Source organism: Xenopus laevis, chromosome 1L (assembly GCF_017654675.1).
Source record: "Xenopus laevis strain J_2021 chromosome 1L, Xenopus_laevis_v10.1, whole genome shotgun sequence".
NCBI classification, from domain to species: Eukaryota; Metazoa; Chordata; class Amphibia; order Anura; family Pipidae; genus Xenopus; species Xenopus laevis.
Window position 1 is genome coordinate 89,576,455 of NC_054371.1, and position 21,731 is coordinate 89,598,185.

General features: G+C 36.7%; 1 protein-coding gene across 4 annotated transcripts in view; it reads right to left on the reverse strand.

The window, feature by feature from the left end:
• The window catches only part of LOC108711356 (ephrin type-A receptor 5), a 231,508-nt gene that overhangs the window by 147,493 nt on the left and 62,284 nt on the right, over positions 1–21,731 (reverse strand). For all 4 annotated transcript variants that reach the window (XM_041591116.1, XM_041591117.1, XM_018253018.2 and 1 more), the window contains one exon: positions 2,330–2,993. In XM_041591116.1, the coding sequence (XP_041447050.1) occupies positions 2,330–2,993 (664 nt within the window). The remainder of the gene's footprint in view (positions 1–2,329; positions 2,994–21,731) is intronic.

The following is a 21,731-nucleotide window of genomic DNA, read 5'->3' on the forward strand; positions in this document are numbered from 1 at the left end:
AGGGGGGGCAACACAGGGGAGTGGGGGAGGGGTTTTGCGCCCTGGGGCTTTCCTTCTCCTTTAATGAAGTTGTTTGCACATGGATAGGAATCTGGTACAAAGAGTGGTTGTTAATGGTACATTTTCTACTTGGAGTAAGGTTCTTAGGGAGGGTATTGTAAGTAACTCGTTTTGCTTCACCAAAAATTTGCTGAAATACATTAAAGTCTATGGCCAACAATTTTTTTTGGACTCGTGGTGAATTATGTTTTGACATGCAACATTTTTTTTCTCCTATTGAAGTCTATGGGCTTCATTTACGCAGCTAAACACAACGAAAAAATTCGCTCATCCCTATAAGTAATGTATGTTTGCAGATGACACAAAACTAACCAGTCCAATTAATTCCATCCAGGATACAGCATCCTTGCAAGAGGATCTTGACAAACTGGCAATCTGGGCAGCTAAGTGGCAAATGAGATTCAATGTTGATAAATGTGAAGTCATGCACCTGGGATGTAGAAATATCCAAACGACTTATACCCGTAATGGGAATGCACTAGGCAAATTTATAATGGAAAAGGACCTTGGAGTCCTTGTAGATGATAAACTTGGCTGTAGCAAGCAATGCCAGTCAACAGCATCAAGGGCAAATAAGGTCTTGAGCTGTATTAACAGGGGAATTGGTTCACGGAAGAAGGGGGGGTCATTCTTCCATTGTAGATAGCATTGGTAAGGCCCCATCTAGAATATGCCATACAGTGTTGGTCTCCAGTGCTCAAACAGGACACTATTGAATTAGAGAGTGTACAGAGAAGGGCAACTAAGCTGTTAAAAGGTATGGAAAATGTTAGCTATGAGGAAAGACTGACCAAATTGGGATTGTTCACACTGGAGAAGAGGTGATTAAGGGGTGATATGATAACTATGTATAAATATATAAGGGGGTCATATAATAATTTCTCTATTGCTTTATTTACCAGTAAGTCTTTCCAGCTGACACAAGGTCACCCATTCCAATTAGAAGAAAGGAGGTTCTGCCTAAATATTGCGAAGGGGCTTTTACAGTGAGAGCTGTGAAGATGTTAGAATATCTCCCTGAATCGTACAGGCTAACTAACCTAACTTACTATGTTACAAGACACTTGGATGAAATGTGTCAGGTGAGTCACATTTAGTGTTGTTTATATTTGCTTATTCATGGATGTGGTCCAACCTGTGTTTCTTATGTTGAGCACTAGCGGGTATTGACAATGCCATGCACAGTTGTTTTAATTCATTGTTCTATGTGTCTGCTTTATTTTTTAAAATATATAAAATAGGCGTTATTAAAAAACTAGAATGCAGGGTGGAAATGGGAAAAAAGGACACAAAAGGGCACATTTGTATTTGCACCAGTTTAAATGAATTCCTGCAGATTTTTGTGCTTCATTTTACATCACAGAGACCTGTGGCTGCCCCTACAAATACAGCACTGTTGCATTCATCAGTGCTGAATTTATGAGTACTTACTGCCTTTCCTATGGCAAGAGTTAAGGCTGGTCTGGCCATTGCCTGCCTAAACTAAACTATGCACATGGCAAATATTATTATCTGGAGGGAAGTGCAGAACTCAACCAAACCCCAGGCAGAAGTGCTCTCTGTATGAGCAAAAGCCCTTGTACTTGCACTTCTGATGACTTCTCATGAGCCCATCACGAAATAGGACTAGGTTTGAAAAGTCAGTGTTTAAAAATTACGTTCTGTAATTTATGCAACAAATGATATGGCCATTAGCAGGAATATTTTGCCCAATACCCAAATAAGTTGACTCACTATGTTGTATTACTGTTTGTAGCAGGAACCAGGTACAACCCATAACAATTACTATTAACAGATATACCATATATACTGATCAAAGGCATCATTTAAAACAGATTTTTATTTTGTAGAAATTAAATTCAACTCAATTGAACTGGTTTATGCTCACTGCCAGGAAAATTTAAATAAATAAATAAACTATAATAAATATACTAAAATAATAATTTTACCATTATAGTCACAAAAGATAATTAAAATATGTACAGTCTTGTTGAGATAATTTCACTTGTACTTGTTAATATGAACTAAAAATAGTGGAAAGTGTGTGTGGTATACGCCTGTCAAGTAAAGTTGGATAAAAAATTAAATATATGCTTATTTGGTCAGGCCTTTGACTTGGCCCTTGTGCTACTGATCATATCACCTACAGAATCATGAAGTGCCCTTATACCACAAACGGCACCCACAGGTCAATACAGTCCTCAGCCAATGGGCTGTTTTACTTTACATTCAAGTTCATTGTTGGTGGATTTTGTTCGAAAAGACTTACCTTGGCATGTATTGTTTTTCTCTTCATACCCTTCTTCGCACATGCATTTTCCGATTGGGACAAGCCATTCCCCTTCTGCACTGCAATGCATTTTGGGGGCTTCTTCGGTCACAGAATGGTTGATACACATCCCTGATACTTCCAAAAGCTGGGAGGAGTCCGCACCAGTTATTGTGTCAGGAAAGACAGCTAAATTGCGAACCACTGATTGGCACTTTTTATAATAGACTCGCACAGAAACCAGAGCAATACAGGCTCCTAAGTCTTGAAAAGCAAGGTAAAAGCCTTTTTTGTTCAGAGGTCCAACGTCTCTTATTTCCGTATTTAGCTTCATGACTCTATCACCCAAGTCTAATTCTGTGAAACTCTCATCAGCTGCAATAGTGTCAATTTTAATATACTGGTTTTCCCTAATATTCCTTCCATCCTCTTGATTTGATTCAAAATAGTATACATTGAAAGTTTCTTTGCATGTCCCAAGTCCCCCTGGAAGACTATTACAATCTCGAAGAGTGAATTTAAGCTCTATGAATATCCGTGAGGCTCCTTCATTGGAGATCCAATTTGTCAGTAACCAGTTGTTCTGATTTTGTTCCATCACTTTACACACTTGGTATGTATGTATTGGAGCATAGTTTTCATCTACCTCTCCGATTTCTTCCCACTGTTGAGACACAAAACAATATGAATAAAAATTAATTACATTCAGTAATTTAGTAATAATAGTGTAAGAACACTGACATTTTTAAAAAAAGATAGCTAAGACAGGTAGATTAAGAGAATAGTCAAAGAAAGTTCACAGTTTTGAGGAGAGAGGGGTTGGGAATCACAGGAAGCATGACAGCGCTTTGGACATTGTTCACTTCCCCATGCTTTATAGATAGTAGCTCACTTGTCCATCTGGGGTAGCTGTTTTAAGGGGCTGTGTATATTTAAGTATATATAATGTAATTACTAATTAATGTAAGAAGCAGCCCAGTAACATCAGCTAATGAAAAACTTTTTCTGCTTTATTTTCCACTTCACAACAGCTGCCCAGAGTGCATTTACCATAAACAGTATCACAGTACCAAAAATATGTCCTCCTAATATGGTGCAAAATGTCTCCTCGTTTGAATAATTTTGAAGGCACAAATGTTTCCTGTTATAGTGCTGCCGTATACCTCTACTTTTGAAGTAAGTTCATTATATTAAATCTAGCATTTCTAGCCATCCTAATTTTTAGACTTGACTTCTGTTTTAACGCTGCAGGTACATGTGAACTTTCTTTCTATTTTGATAGTATCCTAATTATATAACGTTTTTTAGTGACAATAATAGCAAGTTGAGTAGCCATTACAAAATTAGTCATTGTAAAACAGCCAGGCTTCAAATCACAATTTTATATTTTCACTGATTCAAAACAAGAAAACAAATCAAGGTGTGAACCAGTGGACAAACATTTAAAAAAAACTTGGATAACTGATTTACTCATGACAAATTTCAATGCTTTGGATGCTTTTTATGATTTTCCAAATCACTTCAATAATAATGAATTATTTTCTCTATTGTTCCTTTCTTATGTGCCAGTAACTGACTAATCGGCATAATGTGGGCTACACAAACACATTTTGTAGCCCATCTAATACAAAGCCCTATTTAAAAAGCACTGAAATATCTGCATCTCAACTGTAAAACAACTTATTGTTATTCCTGTTTGCTTATACTTAGAAAAGGTTTGATCAAAGTTGATGGTGTACTGAAATACTTATTTATATAATAATATTATCATGTTAAAAGGAAAAAGCAGGAACATTTTTTTATACAATTTGTCTTGAACTGTCTCAGCTACATGCATACTTTTGTCATATTTTTCCAAAAAAGAATGGTGTAAGTTATTTATAAAAGAGAAATTAAAAATCAAAGTAAAAAATCAATGGAAGTTTTACTTTCACATTTTATAAAAATGCCCCATAATCTTCAATTATTCATTGCTTTACATTAAAGGCAAAACAGATTTCCATAAAACAAAATGATGAAGCTTTTTTCATAATTTCTGCAGTAGGGTGTCATACTTCTTCAGGTTCTGTTATTACAAGAAAACTTAAGGACTGGGCCATATACTGTAGGTAAAAGGGAACTTATTAACATGCATGTCTCCATGTAAAGTCTTATAACAAAAACCATATCCATATTATTAAAATGTATCTGTGATTAAATTATGTCATTCTATTTGGCTCACTAACCACAATGGAGAAAAAAATGAACAAAGGGGAAAGGAAAGTAACCAGCTAATCCAATAGAAATCCTAAGATAAACCTCCATTAAAATTAACACAGCCACTGGAGAAAACAGAGAATAGAATGTGCTAAATGGTAAAATACAAAAGCTGCTTATCTACGAAAACCCACAGGGGAAGGATAGCACAATAATATCTTGGCACACGCCTAGTGCTCTGCTTTCTTATCTTATCATTGTCATCTGAATCAGAAAATGTACAGCAACTCTTATTCCTTTTCTGATTAACAGAACCTGTTTTGGCAAATCCAAAAGGTTATAATTCCCCAGCTCCCTGAAGGCAAAAAAAACACATTCATCTGAAATAATGCTAGTCTCCAGGTCCCCAGAATAAATAAATACATATATACTTTTAAAGTATTAAAAAAAACACAACATTTCACAAAAATATTCAATATATGTGTCAATGTAATGTTTATTACATGACAAATCATTTTTGAGCATTACACATTTGTAAGAGCTAATTGAAGGTGCCAATTTTTGGCAAAAGGTAACAACTTTTTCAGTGAGGCATTTTATTACATATTTGCTCTTCATAAAAACTGTTGCTCACATTTAGGGGAATATTTACTAAAACTCGACTTTATCTAATTTTTTTATTAAGGGTCTGGCCACAAGGGCAGATTCGGGGAGATTAGTCGCCAGGCGACAAATCTCCTCTTCTTTGCGGTGACTAATCTCCCAGATCTGGGGGCAGGCACACAGAGTGTTTCGTTTGATGAACTCTCCCGTAATTGCCTCATGAGGAAACTTCGGGCGACTTCGGATAATGAAGCGCTCCATGTGCCTGCCCCCATGTGATTTTCATCACATGAGATTTGTCGCCTGGCGACTAATCTCCCAGAATCTGCCCGTGTGGCCAGACCCTAAAACAAATTTGACCTAATTCCCAGCCATGAATTTAACTTGTATCGAAAAAACTACTTGAAAAAGTCAGTGTGGGCAAAGTCTTGACAAAATAGAGCTACAATTTGAATTGTACAAAAATTAGCGCAGATTACGACAAACAAATTGTAAAAGGGTCATCTTAGACTTTGCTAAAGCATTTGATACAGTGCCACACAAAAGGTTACTGGTTAAATTAAGGAATGTTGGCCTGGAACATAGTATTTGTACCTGGATAGAGAATTGGCTAAAATATAGACTACAAAGAGTGGTGGTAAATGGAACATTTTCTAATTGGACCAGTGTTGTTAGTAGAGTACCGCAGGGCTCTGTACTAGGTCCCTTGCTTTTCAACTTGTTTATTAATGACCTGGAGGTGGGCATTGAAAGTACTGTTTCTATTTTTGCAGATGATACTAAATTGTGCAGAACTATAGGTTCCATGCAGGATGCTGCCACTTTGCAGAGTGATTTGTCTAAATTGGAAAACTGGGCAGCAAACTGGAAAATGAGGTTCAATGTTGATAAATGCAAGGTTATGCACTTTGGCAAAAATCATATAAATGCAAGTTATACACTAAATGGCAGTGTGTTGGGAGTTTCCTTAAATGAGAAGGATCTAGGGGTCTTTGTAAATAACAAGTTGTCTAATTCTGGGCAGTGTCATTCTGTGGCTACTAAAGCATATAAAGTTCTGTCTTGCATAAAAAAAGGGCATTAACTCAAGGGATGAAAACATAATTATGCCTCTTTATAGGTCCCTGGTAAGGCCTCATCTGGAGTATGCAGTGCAGTTTTGGACTCCAGTCCTTAAGAGGGATATAAATGAGCTGGAGAGAGTGCAGAGACATGCAACTAAATTGGTTAGAGGGATGGAAGACTTAAATTATGAGGGTAGACTGTCAAGGTTGGGGTTGTTTTCTCTGGAAAAAAGGCGCTTGCGAGGGGACATGATTACACTTTACAAGTACATTAGAGGACATTATAGACAAATAGCAGGGGACCTTTTTACCCATAAAGTGGATCACCGTACCAGAGGCCACCCCTTTAGACTAGAAGAAAAGAACTTTCATTTGAAGCAACATAGGGGGTTCTTCACAGTCAGGACAGTGAGGTTGTGGAATGCACTGCTGGGTGATGTTGTGATGGCTGATTCAGTTAATGCCTTTAAGAGTGGTTTGGATGATTTCTTGGACAGACATAATATCAAAGGCTATTGTGATACTAAACTCTATAGTTAGTATAGATATGGGTATATATAATTTATGTGAAGGTATGGAGGGGTGTGTGTATGGATGCTGGGTTTTCATTTGGAGGGGTTGAACTTTCTGTCTTTTTTCAACGCGATTTAACTATGTAACTAACTATGTAACTACATTGAAAAATAGCACACATCAATTTTACATTCACTTATTTTAAAGGTTGATGTGTCCTTTAATAAAAGACTATTGGGGAAATGTCATAAAAGGTAGTAGGAAAAATAGCATTAAATTTACATCTTAAAATGTAATATGCATTAATGGTGCAAAAATAACTCTTTTAGTAATTAGTTTTATTACATAAACTGTGCACAGGTGCAAACAATTTTTTTCCCACTGGAGAATGAGTAGCTAAAAACTGTTTCTGCGTAAATTTTTTTAGTTTCTAGGGAATACAGTAATCTTTTATGCACTATATAGCTAACGTTTTACCTAGTCTGTTATGTTCGATAGGCACGGGGAGGCTATGTTTTTTAAATTTTAAAGCAGAAGGGGGGGACACAAGCGCAAAAAAAAACCCCTGTGGAAAATGCCACATTTTTTTCCTCAAGAGCTAACCTATTGTGGATAAAGACACAAGCGAGAATTACATTGTTCTATTCATTTTCAATGGGGCTGAAATTTTATGTTACTAAACTGGGCAAATAAATAAAGTTGCTTAAGACAATTCCCATTGACTTCTAAAGAAACTCAGCAGTTATTAGACTTTTTTTCTGGTGACTTTTCACATTTGTTCTTTAATATATCCCAACTACTCATGGATTCAGAAAATAATTGTGCATATTTTCTATACATTTTTTCTCGAATACAATAAACCCCTACAAACTTGATTTCTGAAAAAATCCTTAGAAAAATTTTGCATTCACATTTCACAATGTAATATTCTTTCTTAGACAGTTTTTGCACTGAAATTTTTTAAGGCATGTCTGAAGGCATGTCTGAAGGTGGCATACTTTTTCAGTAAGAAGTTCTGTTATATACACTGTCTACTGGTGAAAAGTCAAAAATTTTAAAATCTTGAATATGAGCTTACTTATTAAAAAAGTATACATATTTCAATTAGTCTGCCAAATTTCAAATTAATCTTGAAAAAAAACTAATTAAAAAATTACTTTAATTTTGAAATTACTAGGGTTGGTGGCTTCTGTGGAAATATTATTGCCCATTCATTTTAGCATACTTTAGCATAAGCCTAAGGTATTTTCTCCACCAGCATATTTGGTTCAGTCTGCAAGTGCCATAAACCACCTCTACTGCCTCCTAATCATTGTAAAGCTAACTGCCTGAAAGTAAACACAAAGTTGAACACAGATTCTACTTAAAATAATAAATCTGAATTTCATCATTCTGAATCACTACAAAGTACAGTTTAAGGGGCAGATTTATCAAGGGTCGAATTTGAAAAACGTTGAAATTCGAATTAAAAAAGACCAACCAAAATGTATTCAAAAAAATTGAAATTTTTTTTGCAGATGAATAGTCCGTATTCATTCAAATTTGTCCAAAGGTTCTAGGAGGTCCCCCATAGGCTAAAACAGCAATTAGGCAGGTTTTAGATGGGGAATGGTCGAAGCCTAATTATTAAAGTACATAATAAATTTCGATATTAGAAAAAATTCAAATCAAATTTGGACTATTCCCTAATCAAGGAACACAAAAATTTGCTTAAAATTTTAATTTTTTTAATTCGAATTTTCACTTCGACCTTTGATAAATCTGCCCCTAACATTTAATTAATAAGTCATGTTCCAGAAGGATGGATATTTCTTTGCTGTTTTTTTATTGCATGCTAAATACAGTAGTCTATGATCCCAACACCAAGCCAAACACAAGTACAATTCAACTGTCTATAGTGTTTTCTGTGTTCATTCATGAAAAAATCATCCTAAAGACAATAACATTTTAGGAAAACAACCGTTTCTAAGTTGACATGGAGACAAACTAGTAATGGTAGTTTGCTGATGCATGCAAATAAAGATTATGCAAATTTATGCTCTGTTTCATTTTGATGTAAGCTACTTTAAAAGTTGTCTTAAAACTAAATATAAAAGCATGAATAATACTTCCTTGTTTGAGAAAATTTTAAAATGCTGGTATTGTTAGGCAGAACACTTGGTTAACATCAGCAACAGATACAGTTATTCCCATACATCTACACATACACAGTACCTCAATAGTTATATCTATAAATATACAATATAATATATAATGATATAATATATAATCATGATATATACAATATAAAAGAAGCAAGATATTTGCAGCGAATGTGAATGTAAAAAACTGAGCCTGAAACAATAAGTGGCAAGTCCATGTTAAAAGCAACCATATTATTAGTTCTTCAGTAAGCTACATTTTTAATACCTGATTTATATCTTCCAATGTGCAAGGTTTCCTTTCACCAGTGCTTTTGCAATGATGAGAATACTAATGCTCTAGCTAAAGCTCTTTTTGTAGCTTAAAATATCCACACACCTTTTTGCATGATCTATAACATGCAGATAGTTTTGATAAATTATTGGGATCGTAAAGGTCAGATATAATAATCACAGCAATTAAACATATAAGGGCTCATTTATCGGGTTTAGTGCAGCACTGGGTGCAATTACATGAAAAATTAACCTAACCACAGCTACCTATCTCTTGGGAGTGCAGGTAGGCATAAGCATACAGTATGTATTGCATTTTAATGGGTAAAATTATTCTTTCATTACTGCACAAATACCGTAGTTTATGCTATACCAAGATGCAATGTAGGGTATTGTAATTTTCGACTCTGATGCCTCAGGTATGAAATTTGGTCACATTGTTTTAAAACTGTACAAAGTTTAAACTATATTGTCAATATATGCCATTAGTTTGTACCAGGCACCACGATTTGCACTTGATAGTAAAAGGGAGACTCACTTCCAGAGATTCTCTGATCACATCCCAGACTTTACTTCCTTGGAAGAAGACAAGAAACTCCACAGTCTTCTGGGAGAAGAGGCACTGACAGTGGCAACAACTGCACAATCTTTACTAACTGTTATAGACAGAGATACAGGACTTTCCACTATTCCCATAAACCCCCCCTCCAACCCACCCATTACACCTCACTATCTACTTTGGCAGAGCAAAATGAATTTGGTCCTGCCAATTAAGCTCATTTGATTTGATTTGTAAATGTACAAGTTGCACACCATATAAGAGACAGCATGTACTCTCTCCTTTTGCACATCATTCCCAAGATGGAAGCAGAAACACCTGTTGCTTCAAGGTGCACCATATATTTTCAGCAAAGGGATCTCTCATACTACAACATGCTGTGTTCTGTGACTTGCACCAGATAATGTATGCTAACAGAAACCAAGGTGTTGGTTTGGTGAGCAACACATGTTTTTGCTAGCAAGTTTTTCTTAGCACTTCAACTGTGTGTCTGGAAACTGTGAACACATAAATCCAATTTGCTCTTGAGAGTGAAGGGGAAGACAAAGTAAATTAATACAGAGCCTTAAGCTTTGTGTGCCCTTAGGCCCTTAGGCTTGACATAATTCTCAGCCACTTTAGCACCTCACAGTCATTAGGAGCAGATGCTCAATATTTATTATAAATTCAGCTGAACAAGGAGATAAATAAAAATATCCCTTTAGTACTTGGGCAGCAGGTTATTTCTTTAAGTATTTTAGTGCTTGATTGTGCTTGGAACAATGATATACGGTATATATTTTTTTCCAAAGCAAATTTAATGAGCCTTAAGGATGTGGTACAGATCTGTCATATCATTTGACCTCTAATGATTTGTGCTAGTTATGTTGTGATGACACCTAGCAAATACCAGTTTGTAAGCAATAAAGCACTATGTTGAGTCCCTGAACATATCCTAATTGAATAAAGTCGGATGTAATGCGTATAATTTCTTTTTCTCTTGTAGGTGTTTAAACCAAAGCAAACTTAAAAATTGATTGCCTCCAGCTATGCTTCAGCATTTAAGAAGCAATTTGTTTGCAGCTTGTTGTTAAACATAACCCATTATATGTTATTGGCTAAAATGTTAAAAATGTAACTTGTGACTGGGTAACATAACTTGGGACATATAACCGATTATATGTTATTGGCTTAAGCAAAATTGAACTTGTGACTGGGTAGGGCACACATGTAAACATAGACAGAAACACCCCCCCCCCGTGTAATCCACTTTCATGCAGCTTTCAACCCATTACTAAGACATATCACAAAGAATATGGTTATTTAAAAACATGCTGTCTAAGTCAATCCTATGTTTTAGAATGTGTGTGTGATTCAACAGATAAGCTCTAGCCAACCATTTGCAGTTATATATCCCAGAGTTCATTTTAGTACTGTTAGCCTTTGTTAGTTAATATGCATAGAATATGAATGCCTACTGTCCCAAGGTATCTAAATATTGTCTTGTGCTTACAAATGGTGTTCCTTGGTTTATACATATGGGTATCGTTCTCTTGGCTTTCTGTCTACAGTGTCACACAGTGCAGTTAGATGGTGTGAGTAATAGGAAATAATTGTGTCTTAAAAAGTGGAGAACATTTGAGTCATAAGGACCAAGATCATTGAAAAGCTATTCAAATATCAGTATGAGCCAATAATAACATTGGGTTCTGGTATTTATCCTCTTTTCAACATGTTCCTGACCTTTATTGTCCTGTGAACTTTTTCCTGTCATTTACATAGTTACATAGTTAATTTGGGTTGAAAAGAGACAAAGTCCATCATGTTCAACCTCTGCAAATGAAAACCCAGCATCCATACACACACCCCTCATATATTATATATACCCATATCTCTACTAACTATAGAGTTTAGTATCACAATAGCTTTTGATATTATGTCTGTCCAAGAAATCATCCAAGCCACTCTTAAAGGCATTAACTGAATCAGCCATCACAACATCACCTGGCAGTGCATTCCACAACCTCACTGTCCTCACTGTAAAGAACCACCTACGTTGCTTCAAATGAAAGATCTTTTTGACCTCTGGTACATTGATCCTCTATATGGGTAAAAAGGTCCCTTGCTTTTTGTCTATAATGTCCTCTAATGTACTTGTAAAGTGTAATCATGTCTCCTCACAAGTGCCTTTTTTCCAGAGGAAACAACCTCAACATTGACAGTCTACCCTCATAATTTCATCTCTCTAACCATAAGTATATATTTTCATCCCTTGAGTTAATGCCCTTTTTCATGCAAGACAGAACTTTATTTGCTTTAGTAGCCACAGAATGACACTGCCTAGAATTAGACATCTTATTATCTAAAAAAAAAAAACCAAGATACTTCTCATATAAGGAAACTCCCAACACACTGCCATTTAGTGTATAACTTGCATTTATATTATTTTTCCCAAAGAGCATAACCTTGCATTTATCAACATTGAACCTCATTTTCCAGTTTGCTGCCCAGTTTTCCCACTTAGACAGATCACTCTGCAAAGTGGCAGCATGCTGCATGAAACCTTTAGTTCTGCACAATTTAGAAACAGTACTTTCAATGTCCATCTCCAGGTCTTTAATAAATAAGTTGAAAATCAAGGAACCTAGTAAAGAGCCCTGGGGTACTCTACTAACAACACTGGTCCAATTAGAAAATGTTCCATTTACTACCACTCTTTGTTGTCTATCTTTTAGCCAGTTCTCTATCCAGGTACAAATACTATGTTCCAGGCCAACATTCCTTAATTTAACAAGTAACCTTCTGTGTGGTACTGTATTAAATGCTCTAGCAAAGTCTAGGTAAATAACATCCACTGCCATCCCAGAATCAAGGTCCCTACTTACCTCATAATAATAAATTAAGTTAGTCTGGCAAGATCTATAAAACCATGCTGGCACAAACTCATAGTATTATGATTTGCTATGAAGTCCAGTATCTTATCCTTTATTAACCATTTGAAAAGCTTTCTTACCACAGACGTCAGAATAACTGGCCTATAGTTTTGAGGCTGAGAACAGGATCCCTTTTTGAATAGCAGCACCCCATTAGCAATTTACCAGTCTCTCTGCACTATGTCAGACCTCAAAGAATCCTGAAAAATTACGTAAAGAGGTTTGGCAATAACAGAGCTAAGCTCGCTAAGTACCCTGGGATGAATACCATCTGGCCCTAGACCTTTGTTTATCTTAACATGTTCTAGTCTCTTTTGAATTTCCTCGTGTGTGAACCATGCATCATTAGTTATATTACTAGAACTGGGACTATCAAGAAGGAAACCTTCATTAACTGTTTCCTCATCCAGTCTTCAGTTCATTATTTATATACTTTTAGTCATATCACATACAGTGGATTTAAATATGCCTGAGCTTTACAAACAGATGATAACTATAAAAAAACTGATTATAAGGGAGAGTATTAATCACTATGTGGTGGTTCTCATCGGATGCTTCCTTCAAAATTCAATCATATTGTTGTTTGCAAACTTAGTGCTTAAACTGCAACAAGGATATTATAAAGCCAACATTAACTCATAACACTCAAGGGAATGATGGTTGGAAGGAATGTTGCAAATGAATGCAATAAACTACAAAATTATCTCATGTTAGGACAATGTACATACAGAACAAATATATGCAAGGTCATATTTGCTAAATTACTGTATATTCTTTTTCTGTGAAATTACGCATTTACCAACTATAATAGGTGTTTTAAAGGGGTAGATTATTATAACACAATAGCATTGGAGTCCTTGGGCAGGCTGTGGGCCATAATTATCATGTAGATCTCCAATGGACAAAACTTAGTTCAGTCTAGATCAGCGCTATCCAACTAGCACCTCAAATTCAGACAGTAATCTCCTGCAGTAATCTCCAGCCCTTCACACCTCAGACCCAGAATGAAAGTGCCCACTTTGTTCACTGTTCACAACTGTGGTAGGGGCACTAACATTGTGTCACTGTATATAGTATGGCATTAACTGTTCATCTTAGAGTGTGTCCTGATAGGTTTCCCTGTCTCTTTGCTGTATTTTGCCTTCCTTGTGTTCTCTGTGTGTTCCATACTCTGCCTGCCCAATGCTGCCTTTGTGTGCCAAACTCTGCCTTCCCTATTCTGCCTGCATGTGTCATACTCTGCCTGCCCTATGCTCCCTGTGTGTACCATACTCTGCCTGGCCTATGCTACCTGTGTGTGCCAAATGCTGCCTGCCCTATGCTGCCTTTGTGCCGAACTCTGCCTTCCCTATTCTGCCTGCATGTGTCATACTCTGCCTGCCCTATGCTCCCTGTGTGTACCATACTCTACCTGCCCTATGCTCCCTGTGTGTACCATACTCTGACTGCCCTATGCTGCCTGTGTGTGCCATACTCTGCCTGCCCTATGCTCCCTGTGTGTGCCATACGCTGCACAGAAGGTGTCCATGCAAAACACAGTCTAAGCATGGGGTGTATAGTTGATTAGGTGGAATAGCAGGGCCCAATCTAATTTACTTCTAACTTGGCTCTGGTTAGGAGATTCATTAATGACCATCTATTTGACTGTGGCTGAAAGGGGTTCTTTAGGGCAGATTAACATAGTGAGCACCCCTAGGCCCACTGCCATTCATCGCCCTCATCCCTCCCCTTTTTTCATTGTCGGGCCCAGAGAAATGGGGATTGGCACATTGGAAATTTAAAAACTATTGTATCTCCTGTTCATCCCCAGTGTTTTTGAACCAATGTGGGTGTGGTTGGGCAGCAGGCCACCCCTTAAAATCCTGCCGCCCTAGGCCAGGGCCTTGGTAGCCTTTCCACAAATCCAGGCCTGAGGTTCTACATTGTTTTTATATCAGTGGGAGTCCAAGGGAAAAGACTGCCTAATTTACAATATTAACAATAAGTTGGAGAAACTAGTGAGTATCACTTTGGAAAGGCTGCCTGCTTTGTTTCCCTACAAGAGAAAAAGGTGATATTTGTACTGTTCCAGATATTGGGAAACAATATATGCTATGTTTAGGGGTTATTTCTTAAAACTGTTCTGTTAAATATTATGTGTTTTTTCGAGTTTTTTCAAGGGTAGTTTCAATAAAAATTTATTATTCCCTGAAGCTGCTAAAAGCCCAAATCTGAAAATACTCCAGCTTAAACTTGTCGGGTCATGTAGAGGTCAATGGCAGAGGTCCCTTTAACTATTTGGAGATGTATTTTGCCTTCATGAAGGTTTGCACTTGAAAACTCAATAAATTCAAGGCATTCAAGGGTTTTTAGCCTATGAACTCGATAAATTTGACATATTCCAATTTTTTTCCCAATTGCATCCAATCAAGTTTCTTACATTTCGATTTTTTCATTAATAAGCAAACATTCAAGTTGTGAGTTTATTTGACATAAAAAAAACCTCACAAACTCGACCTTTGTTTAACAAACCCCTTACAGTCTGAAGCACAATGTAAAACCCAGTACAAGTATCAGTAAATTCTCATTAATTAATGATACATTAATAATCCATTTAACGCAGAAGCATCCATTTCTAGAATTTGGAGATGTGGCAGTGAATAAATGATCCATTAGCACTTTTGATGATCTCTTATGAAGGTTGTTACTTAATGTTACTATTTGTGATCTTTCCCTAATGTGTATTGCTTCAACAGCTGTACTATCACCACTTCAATAATAAAACTTGGAATAGAAGCCACAAGTGCTTTTGCAAATGATAACTATGCAGAATTTGGCCTGTAATCTAATGCACTTCATCCAAAATGATTTAACCATTAACATTCATATTTTACACTGTATTAAATTACAGTTTGTTCCCTCCAACTGGCATGTTAATATCCTGATGCATACTTGTATTGCTCTCCTTCGCAGATGGTTTATTGTAATGTACTTTACTGTGATATTACCATCTATCTCTTGAGAAAGGGCCATTCAACACTAACTGATGCCACCCTCTATAGGAACATTTTCTTTACTGAGGGAAATGGCCAGATTCATTTTTAATTATTGTAGATTTAAGTACAGCACTTAACTCCTCTGTAACTGTAACTTTTTTGCCTGCACACACATTTTCACTCTTAGAGGTATGTTTGAAATGCTTTTAACCTAACAATTCTACATTACTCTCTTAGACCCACAGTAAAACAGTGTATATTACTGTTATTCATTATTCTTTTTTAACAATAAAACATTTATAAAAGACATTTTTAAAAATTATCTATCTAACTATCATCTATATAAAAGCAGGTGGTGTAGAACTTACAATGCTTTCTCTGACAAACTTGAATTACCTGCAAAATTACTTTGTTAAAATAAATGATTAATATCTTTAAAAATGTAAAAAGGCTGTTATTAAAGCTTGCTATCACCAGACCCACACTGCTATTTTAAACATTTGGATAAAACAGAAGTGTGTTGCAATGAAATACAATAACATTGCTCATCAACACTTTGGAAAATAAACGTCAAACAATTAGTAAAATTAACACACATGGGTTTCTGGGTTTCAAACACAATCTGCTCAGTTCAGTAGTTCTTAAAACTTACACTGGGTATTTTTTCATGAAATTATTAATACAGCTAAAGCACATTAGTCCTTTATAGCTAAATGAAAACTTTAAAAACAATGGAGAATCCAAAGCCTTAGCCTGTTTTATAAGGGATTCCCCACAAAGTTTACTTAAGTAACTAAATATATCAACTCACAATGTGTTTCTCCAACATAAATCAGTCTCTCCATAATAGGAGCAATGTGGTGAAGTAAATGCTTCCTTAAGGGATGAGAAAAATAAATATTCTGTCCAGGCATGAAGAGTGTCCTAAAGTTGCCTTAAAGGCACAAATTAGTATTAAATAAATGTAAAACAATTCATGAATTAGCTAATTCATTTTCACCAGTTTCACAGAAAGTGTACTGGTCTTTAATCAATTGAATGTCACAGTAAGACAGACAAGAAGGTTTTTTTTTTCTTTTAAATAAAAATTTATTTTTAAAATGGAAAGAAATACACATATTTTGCTTACAAAGTGAGGACATCACCCTGAAGAGACATTATAATCTCAGTTGTGTTTCTCCTGTCTTTGACCAGAGAAATTCGCCCAAAATATTTTAAGTTGCCTTACTGAACAAGAAACACAAATGAGTACCAGTTTAGACAGTAAATCATGTTATGATACAAAAGTAAACAAAGGCAAGGCTCTTGTGTTATGCTGGTCATGAACCTGTAAGGCAGATTTGCCTGATGAAGAATTGGTTTGTTGTGCTTTACCTCTCAGAAGCCAGTCTCTATAATTTACAGCAATAATAAGCTTGAAGCTCATTTAATAGCACACCACCTGCTTGCCTTTCTCAAAAGACATCTGTGAGCAATCAAAAATCTTGACAGGAAAAAATATTTTTAGTATGGGTCAATTTGGGGATGCACAAGTCAATGCTGTATGAACACTCAAGGAAGCTTGAATACAAATAGTTTGGGTCAATCTATTATTTTTCATATTCAAAGTTATTAAATGGTTTAAATTTTTATCAACCAATACTGTTATGTTTGATTTCTAAAAATGCACAAAAACACAAGTAAACACTATCTTGTAATTTTAAACATTAAAATTACACTTAAATAACATTTTTAATAAGAGATCACCCATTATGTCCTGCATGAAAGCAAAAGCTACCCCTAAATGCTACTTACTTAAGAAACTTTTTACGAGTCTGCTAATTGCGAGGATGATGTTAAAAAGTATATTGCATACATTTTACAGAACAGCTCCCAAAGTGGTTATTTTGGAAAATTTACACACTGCGGTGGCTTAATTACCCTCTCGTCTTCAAATATCTAGTTTTTTCTCTGAAGTATTATGCAAATGCAAACACAAGATGGCTACATTGTAATTATGGATAATGGTAAAATAAAAATGCTCTTATTCCAACTATAGGCCAGTCTGTATGAGATTATGATATATAAATATTGTGCAGGAATTAGGCAAAGCAAGTTTTAAACATTTTTCAGTCTCTCAATCAGAGTAAAAATATGTATTTGCCATCTTGTATAAATATTATCCCTTTTACTCTTTTAAAATAGCTGGTATGTATAGCAGAGTACTACATTATTCCTGTTCCCCGGGATGAAATCCATACAGAGAATTTTGCACAGATACTATTACATTCATGACTTTGTCTTGACAACTGCACCCATAAATCAATTTTTAAATCTTGGATAAATCATTTTCCTGTAATCAGGGGCTATTCAGCACAAATTTTCATCTCATTTCTGTTGACCAAACAGTCACATTAAGGCTCTGAAGCTTATTCAGGCTTAAATGATTATATTTCCCTAATAAACACTGAAGTCCTTTCAGCCTTGTTGCCGTGAGTTGCATTAATGTATTTCTGTAAGAGGGGCTCAGCAAAGTCAGCATTGATTGCTCTTGGTGGCTGAGATGCTAAAGAGAACAACTGTTCTGCTTTTCCACTGCCAACTGCAGTCATCACTGGTGTTCACCAGTTACAAAGCAGAAGGGTCAGGGGATTTTGTACTGCAAAACTCTTTAAAGTTTCATCTCAATTATCATTCCTAAGAATAGCTAACTCATTGTTGGGAATTCTTTTTGCTTATACCAGTGTTATATAGAAAATGGAAAAGCTTTGGAAATAAAGTTAGCAAACCATATTGTTAGTTAGGGGATCTTTAGCAAGGGCACCAAATTGACTTTCCCTTTTTCTGGTGTGTGTATCAATGTGTTATTATGTGTACAAATACTTTTTTTTTAACATATTTTGATGTAAACTGGGTATTTTGTTGCATCAGCCTAGAGTTAAGTAAATTTAGTTATTTTTTTCGCCACGTTTCTTTTGCAATCTTATTGCAAACAATTAATTTCATAGCCTATTTATGTTAGCCTGGTGACCAAAATAAATAATAATCATTATCCTTATTCTATTAGAGCAGTATTTAAGCACATAAGGGCATGGTAATATATTTGTGTTACATGTCCTCCTGTTGTGCTTTTTTGCAAACAGATTACAGATTTCTCTGTTGAAAACTAATTTATTATTAGTATATTAGTATATATTAGTATATTAATATATATTTTATATTTGTATATTACCGTATATACTCTTGTATAAGCCGACCCGTGTATAAGCCGAGGTACCTAATTTTACGTACAAAAACTGGGAAAACTTATTGACTCGCGTATAAGCCTAGGGTGAGAAATGCAGCAGCTACTGGTAAGTTTGCGCATTCTTCTAATTATAATAAGCCCTTCCCTCGTGTCACTCACGTCCCTCAAATCGATTTACCCAGAGAGGGGAGGGAGCTGTGGATCTGTTTAAGATCAGGAGCGCTGAGGTGCTCACTGTTTTAACACTGCGAAGGGGGAGAATGCTGCAAGCACGATCATCTATATAGACCAGCTTGGGCATTACACACAAGTAAATCCAAGTAAAATATGCCTTGTAATTTTAAGTTCACACAGCCCCAAAATAATGTTGGCCAATGAGCTGAAGACCAGCCAACAACTCCATAAATTCTGTTGCCTATACCCTTCAAGGACTGGCTCGAGCAAAGAGGGAAAACAGGAGTAACCCTGTGAAAGCTGAGACAGCTGGCTGGGCTGGCAAATCTATGCACATAACCATCACCTGTGTGAGATCTGAAGCACATACCTTCCGGTGGCGAAGTTTCGATCTTTCAGAGTAAAGGAAGCGCGCCCGTGAGGGTGGAGCAGTGCAGCCTAAGCGCGTTCCTTGCTGCCGGGAACACGCACACGGTTTATTCGCGCTTCCTGGCCAATGACAATGACTTTGCTCGAGCAAAGAGGGAAAACAGGAGTAACCCTGTGAAAGCTGAGACAGCTGGCTGGGCTGGCAAATCTATGCACATAACCATCACCTGTGTGAGATCTGAAGCACATACCTTCCAGTGGCGAAGTTTCGATCTTTCAGAGTAAAGGAAGCGCGCCCGTGAGGGTGGAGCAGTGCAGCCTAAGCGCGTTCCTTGCTGCCGGGAACACGCACACGGTTTATTCGCGCTTCCTGGCCAATGACACGCCCCTCTGTTCCAATAGCGGTCTAGGGCGCCTCAATATTTTTCCAGAGCTGTGGCTGTATAGTTGCTAACTATAGTGTGTGGCATCGCATCAAATAGGTACCGGTAATATTTTTTTAAATGACCCGCGTATAAGCCGAGGAAGCGTTTTTCAGCTTATTTTGGGTGCTGAAAAACTCGGCTTATACGCGAGTATATACGGTAGTATATTTACTGTCATCCATAACGACATAGAGGGGATAACAAATTCTTTGGAATATGTAATGTGGCTATGAGATTGTCACGATCGGCTCCCTAAATCCAGAACAGGTGCTAAGCCTGTAGCAGCCGCCTTTGGCCTCTGGAGAAGCCCTCAGCTACTCAGATGCCAGGTCTTAATAAGAGAGGAGCAAAGCAAGAGTTCTGGACAGGCAAATGGGCATGATTGTTCACCAAGGATTTTAGGATGGCAGGCAACTCAACTCGGAAGGATCAAACGGAATAGCTGGGTCAGACAGGCCGGGTCGGTACAGGCAGAGTTCAAGCAAGGTCAGACAGGCAAGGATCAGGGTTGGAGAGTTCAGAATAGTCAGGCAAGCAAGGGTCAGGATTGCAGAGTTCAGAATAGTCAGGCAGGCAGGCAAGGGTCAAAACCAGTTCACACAATGGGATTCACGAAGAATAAACACCCAGGAACTAATCTAGTTAGACCTAACTAATGAGTTTCCATTCAAAGCCCCTTAAAATACCTTTCACGGCCAAGGCGCAATGACGTCATCACAACGGTGCACGCCATAGAGGAACCAGCACCAGAGGGGAAAAGAACTACGTAGCGGGCGTTCCAGCCGCCCACTAGTCCACTGTGATTTGACTAGAATACTAGTCCCAAAAGGTCACTGATTCTTCTGTTGCTTATTGAGCACTCTGATTGGTGTTAATTATTACAAATAAGCTTGGGAATTACAAGTTAATGTAAAAGAAAGCATAAATTCAATGCATGTAAAACATAGCTACTAACCAACAAGAGGCCTTGTTTTAGTGATCTTTCTATAAAGGTCCCCATAGACGCAAAGATTTATCTTGCCGGACGACCGATTTTAGCGAAGTCCGACCAATCCTTCGAAATTATCATGCGGTTAGTGGGATTCGAACGAGCAAACATCTTATGATTTTTCGGCCAACATCGGTTAAAAAATCTTATGCAGTTTTGCATAATATAATAGACCCTTTTTAAACCCTATTCAAGATAATATAATAGCTCACTTTATTCAAAAGCAAGCAACCATTACACATCATAAATATACTTCATATATAGTCAAAACATTTTCTTGGCTCCAAAGTCTCAAAAAATTTTGATTAAACCACTGAAATTGTGATAATTTTAATCTGAAAACTATCATGATTACAACAAATCACAATTGTAGTGAATGCTTAGTAATTATTTTTGAGGAATAGTTGTATTTTTTTATTTAAGTTTTGAGATATAAATGGTAGCATGCTACCTCAGCCTAGCTATGCTGACTAATGGTGGAATCAGGCAGTTAGAGAAAGTGAAATCTATCAGTGAATAAACAAAACATTAAAGATTGAAAGGAAAAGGAACTCCAGCAGATTGACTGCAAAACATTTATTTCAGGTAGTGGCAACACGACATGTTTTGGGTCAGAACCCTTTATAAAGTGTACAAGGACCATAACTAGTGATGGGCGAATTTGTCTCGTTTCACCACAAAATTTGCGAAACACGAATTTTGACGCCGGCATCAATTCACAGGAGTCACAATTGACGCCAGTGACAATTTAGACGGTGGCGACATTTGATGCACATTAAAGTCGATGGGTGTCATTTTACTTGCCACCGGCGACAAAAAACTTTGAAGCTGACGAATTTACGATGGCAAATTTTTGCGGCAATTTTGTGGATTTATTCGTGCCTGGTGAATAAATTTGCCCATCAGTAACCATAAACATGTGTTTCTATTTAACCTATTAAGTCAAAACATTTTGGGTAACCAATTAAGGTAAGAGTCAATTAA